This window comes from Dendropsophus ebraccatus, chromosome 11 (assembly GCF_027789765.1).
Source record: "Dendropsophus ebraccatus isolate aDenEbr1 chromosome 11, aDenEbr1.pat, whole genome shotgun sequence".
Classification (NCBI taxonomy): domain Eukaryota; kingdom Metazoa; phylum Chordata; class Amphibia; order Anura; family Hylidae; genus Dendropsophus; species Dendropsophus ebraccatus.
In genome coordinates this window covers 7,830,829-7,836,406 of record NC_091464.1, presented here as the reverse complement: position 1 = coordinate 7,836,406, position 5,578 = coordinate 7,830,829, and the positions used below count along the sequence as shown (strand labels likewise).

The following is a 5,578-nucleotide window of genomic DNA, read 5'->3' as shown; positions in this document are numbered from 1 at the left end:
CTGTGGCTAAACAAGCCTTTACTCAGCTGAAAATTAGTTTTGGTACGCCCGAACCTGGAACTAACATTTGTTGTAGAAGTCAATGCCTCGGAGTCTGGTGTAGGGGCAGGTACTGTCCCAGGGCAGGGAGCCCTATACCAATCTGAGACCAGTGGTGTATTTATCCACATTGGTAATCAGAAGCTGTTGGCCATAAAATGGGCCTTTGAGGAGTGGAGACATTTTCTCAAAGGGAGCTAGACAACAAATTACGGTTTTGACTGACCATGAAAATCTTTTGTACCTAGACATTCATTCCATGTTTTATTGGTCCTTTCCCCATCATTTTGGTATTGTATAATGTGTTTGTTTATAATGTATGTGTATTTAGTTGCTCATCCTTTCTGCAGTTTTATTCCTTAGGGCCCTACTACATGGAGCAATAATCGGCTGAATCGGGCCTATTCGTCTTATTATCACTCCGTGTAACAGAGACAACGATCAGCTGATGAACTGGTCATTGGCTGATTGTTGGTTTAGGTTTGGACCTAGAATCGCCAGGTGCCAACCGTGCATGGCTACATGTAAAAAACAATGCGCGGCCGACATCTATTGATTGCCCAAACACCTGATACCTTACCTCTTCCCCTCCCTGTCTTCTCTTTGGGCACTCAGATGCTGCTGCTGCTGCTGCTGCGGGGACCAGGAAGCTGCGGAGCACAGGAGAGAAGACAGGGAGCGGGGAGAGGTAAGGTGTCAGGTATTTGGGCAAGGGCTGCATGGACATTGTTAACGATGTCCATGCAATCCTTACTGCCTGATTATCAGGTCGTCTAATAGGTCCAGTACTAAAATGATCGGGCTGTAGTCTTCCCAAGTAATAGGACCCCTACTGTACATTATGTAAGAGTTATAAACAATGACATTCACTGCAGGTGGCCAGAAGTCAAAATGGAGCTGCGTGTGGTTCTGAAAGCATTTGGGTTTCTACTGTTGCTTATAATTGGTATCCCGGGAAATGTTTTCATCTGTTTACAATTCACTCACGTGAGAATCGTGGAAAGAAAGCTCCTCCCCACCAACCTTATACTGACAATACTTTGTTTCTTCAATTTCCTTGTTCTCTTTTCGCGTATTATACCACAGGCCCTCAACGCTTTAGGTGTTGAGGATTTGCTGAATGACACAGAGTGCAAGCTCGTCATCTACACATACCGAGTAAGCCGAGCCATGTCTATCTGTATCACCAGTTTGCTTAGCTGCCACCAGTGTGTTCTTATTGCGCCAATAAAGCAATTTTGGATTTACCTGAAACATAGGATAACGCAAAGAGCCACCATTATAATTCTAGCTTTCTGGATCATTAATCTATCTACATATCCTTTCTTTGTCTTGAACGCCAACGCTAGGAAAAATGTAACCACTTCAGTATATACTCTTCACCTGGTCTACTGTGACACCGACTTTTTAAATTATACATCCTATGTCGTCAATGGATTGTTTTATGCCATACGAGATTTTGTTTTTGTGGTGACTATGACTCTGGCAAGCAGTTATATGGTGTGCCTCTTGTTTTACCATGAAAGAAGTATGAGAAGAATGATGAACCTAGAGAGAAGCCAAAGGACGGCACATTACAAAGCTTCCAGATCTATCATCCTATTGGTTGCCTTGTATGTCATACTATTCGGACTTGATAATTCATTATGGATTTATACATTAACATTGTCTGATGTGAGTCCTGACATGAATGATTTACGGATATTCTTAGCTTCATCGTATGCTGCTCTAAGTCCCATACTAATAATAACCACCAACCCAAAACTCCAGCTTAGTTGTATATTCTCACAGAGACAGAGACCATTTCAGATATCTATAGAAGCTATCAGACAGGTAAGCTGCATCACAGAATAGTCACTACTATTTTTATAATCAAACATGTCAGGTTCTGTTTAATTTATGTATTTTTTAATTTGCTGTTTAGAAATGGTAGTAAGGCTACGTTCACACAACGTATTTTATCATTAAACAATAACGGCCGTTGTGTAATGACAGCGGCCAATTACATTGGTTTACCTCTCCCCATGCGTGCGATGAGCAGCATGATTGGCCTAGGGAGCCCCACCGAAAGAGGTGAGACTTGGGGGAGAATGCCCACCCCGGGTGATGGACAGCCTTCTCAGCCAATCAGAGTCTGTAGCGGCGTGCTTCCCCAGCCGGGTCATGACATCAGCTCTGGTGGAGATCCCAGAACTTGGCGGGATCCTCCTGAACTCCCCTCCTGGAGACTAACAATTTGTTCCATACTTACTATTTTCTCCTTTCCTTAGTTCTGAGCTGCTGCTTGCTGCTAATGACACAGAAAACTGTGTGCGCTGTTCTCTCTCCCTCCCTTCCGAGATGGCTCACGCAAACAGCGTCCCTGGCGGTTTGTCTCTGCACTCTGTAATGCCAGGAGGATTAATCACCAGCAACTTGACCTCAGATTAACCCTCCCAAGGGCTATACTTGTTTATATCTGATGAAGGGGGTACAAACCCCTGAAACATGTCATGTTTTTGTGCTTTCTTCAATAAAGTTTTTTTGCTTATTAAATATTGGATGTCTCTGGAACACATTTTATTGGATAGTGCTGACCGTGAGCACCACACTTGTTTTCCCATTTTCATTCTATTGTCATATGACACTGGCCCCCTCTGAAAGTATCCTGTTTTAGTGAGGGAGTCAGCTTAGCAGTCCATCAGTGTGATCCCCCATCCAGCAAGATGGATCTGACTTCAGGACGTTTTGGACCGCCAGTGATTGGCTGAGCGGAGGAGACTGGGAATGTGGAAGGTAATCTAAACTATTTGTTGAATCATCAGCCGCCGGCCACAAATCACTATTACAGATAGCGATGCGCGGTGAGGGCCCAATGAATTTAGGTCAGGGCCTAAAGAAACGATCAGTGATTGTCTCTATTACACAGAGCAATATTCAGCCTAATTGGGCTGATTCGACCGATTATCGCTCTGTGTAATAGGGCCCTTGGTGTGTATATGGATGTGTGTATATGCAGTGTCCGTGTATATAACTGTGTATGTACGTAAGTGAACGTTTGGATGTTTATGTACAAGGTCAGCCCTAGGTTTTTGTGGGCCTTTGGGTAACAGAGCTTCAGGGGGCCCCTTATCCATCCACCCACTATGCATAGTTACTTGAGACACAACTAACATACACAAACACACATTACTAACACACACTGACTGACACACACACTACTTACTGACACACACACACATTACTTACTGACACACACACACACACACATTACTGACTGACACACACACACACACACATTACTTACTGACACACACACATTACTGACTGACACACATGTTACTGACTGACACACATTACTGCCTAACACACACACACACACACACACACACACACACATTACTGACTGAGACACACACATTACTTACTGACACACACACACACATTACTGACTAACACACACACGTTACTAACTGACACACACACATTACTTACTGACACACACACGTTACTGACTGACACACACATTACTGACTGACACACACACACACATTACTGACTGACACACACACACACACACACTCTGCACTTACAGCTCAGTCTTGTCCCTCTTTCTCTCTGCCCATCTGATCTCCACACTGTAGTATTGAGGACCTGCGGGTCATGTGATCAGGTCCTTCATCTTGTATGTTTATGTATGTCTGTGTATTTGCAGTTTAAGGCTATGTTCACACAACATATTTATTCAATTAATAACGACCGTTGTTAATTGAATAAATACAGTGTATACACTCCGGCCGGGATTCCTTGCGGCTGCACTGAAAACGGACATGTCAGTTTTCTGCGGCCGCTATTCATTCAATAGCGCCCGCACAAGACTGACAGAGCAGACAATGTAAAATTCAGCTTTGGCTGCATCCTAAATCAAAAGAAATAAAGTTCATCTGGTCGGTACTGCAGTACCAGCTGGGTTAAACTTCACTGACACCAGCCGTTCTGGGACACAGACGTGTCACAGAACGGCCAGTGTCATACATAGTGTGAACCCGGCCTAAGTGTGCATATGGATGTGCATGTATGTATGTATGTATGTATGTGTATATGCAGTGCGAGTCTGTGCGTATAGTTTTGTATATGCAGTGTGTTACTGTGCATATGGATGTGTATATGCAGTATATGTCTGTGCATATGAATGTGTATATGCAAGGTGTGTCTGTGCATATTGATGTGTATTTGCAGGGTGTGTCTGTGCATATGGATGTGTATATGCAGTATATGTCTGTGCATATGGATGTGTATATGCAGTATATGTCTGTGCATATGCATGTGTATATGCAGTATATGTCTGTGCATATGAATGTGTATATGCAGTGTGTATCTGTGCATATGGATGTGTATATGCAGTATATGTCTGTGCATATGGATGTGTATATGCAGTGTGTGTATGTACATGGATGTGTGTGTATGTGCATCAGTAAAATCAGACCCCAGATCAGCCCCCCTTGTGCCCCGATCACTACCCCCCCCTCCCCGCAGCGGCCATCAGATCCAAGATGGCCGCCGCCATCACTGTGAACAGACTAATGTCTGTTCACAGTGATCTAAAGTAAAAATGAATGAAAGCCCCATGCTCTCCGCCACCGGAGGTAGCGGAGAGCATGGGGCAGTGATCGGGGACCCCCCTGTGGGGTCCCGGTACAAGTGATCAGCGGTAAATACTATATACCGCTGATCGCTTATACCATGTGCTCCAGGCACTTTTTATCCCCTGTCACCATAAATGATTGGTGACAGGGGATAAAAAGTGATATATAGAAAATATCACAGTAATGATAGTAATGAAGAGAAAATGAATGTATAAAGTACAAAAAGTGACAAACATACAAAAAAATAAAACACACACTTTTTATTATAGTAATAATTGCAGTTTACTCCCAAATTACCCCTAACCCCCCTAGATTACCCGTAACCACCGCAGGTTGCCCGTAACCACCGCAGGTTGCCCGTAACCACCCCAGGTTGTCTGTAATCACGTCAGATTGCACGTAACCCCCCAGATTACCCGTAACCACCGCACGTTGCCCGTAACCACCGCATGTTGCCCATAACCACCGCACGTTGCCCGTAACCACCACACGTTGCCAGTGCCCCCCTCCAGATTGTCCGTAATCACCCCAGATTGCCTGTAAACACCCCAAATTACATGTACCCACCCCAGATTACCTATAAGCACTTCAGTCTATCCGTAACAATTCTAGATTGTCTGTAACCCCTCCAGGTTGCCCGTAACCACCGCAGGTTGCGTATAACCACCCCAGGTTGCCCGTAATCATGCCAGATTACATGTAATCCCCCAGATTGCACGCAACCACCGCAGGTTGAGTCTGACCACCGCACGTCGCCTCTGACCACCGCACCTTGCCTTTGACCACCGCACGTCGCCTCTGACCACCGCACCTTGCCTCTGACCACCGCACCTTGCCTCTGACCACCGCACGTCGCCTCTTACCACCGTACGTCGCCTATGACCACCTCACATCGCCTCTGACCACCGCACCTT

At 45.0% G+C, this 5,578-nt stretch overlaps 1 protein-coding gene across 1 annotated transcript; it reads left to right on the top strand.

Moving 5' to 3' along the window:
* The first annotated feature begins 930 nt into the window (after nt 1-930).
* Nucleotides 931-2,469, top strand: LOC138767356 (olfactory receptor class A-like protein 1). Its single transcript, XM_069944853.1, has 3 exons — nt 931-1,872; nt 1,964-1,968; nt 2,310-2,469. Exons 1-3 carry the CDS (start codon nt 931-933, stop codon nt 2,467-2,469), a joined length of 1,107 nt encoding a protein of 368 aa, XP_069800954.1.
* Nucleotides 2,470-5,578: the final 3,109 nt, after the last annotated feature.

Coding starts and splice junctions, on each gene's coding strand:
- LOC138767356 (XM_069944853.1), top strand. CDS start 931: ATGGAGCTGCGTGTGGTTCTGAAAGCATTTGGGTTTCTACTGTTGCTT.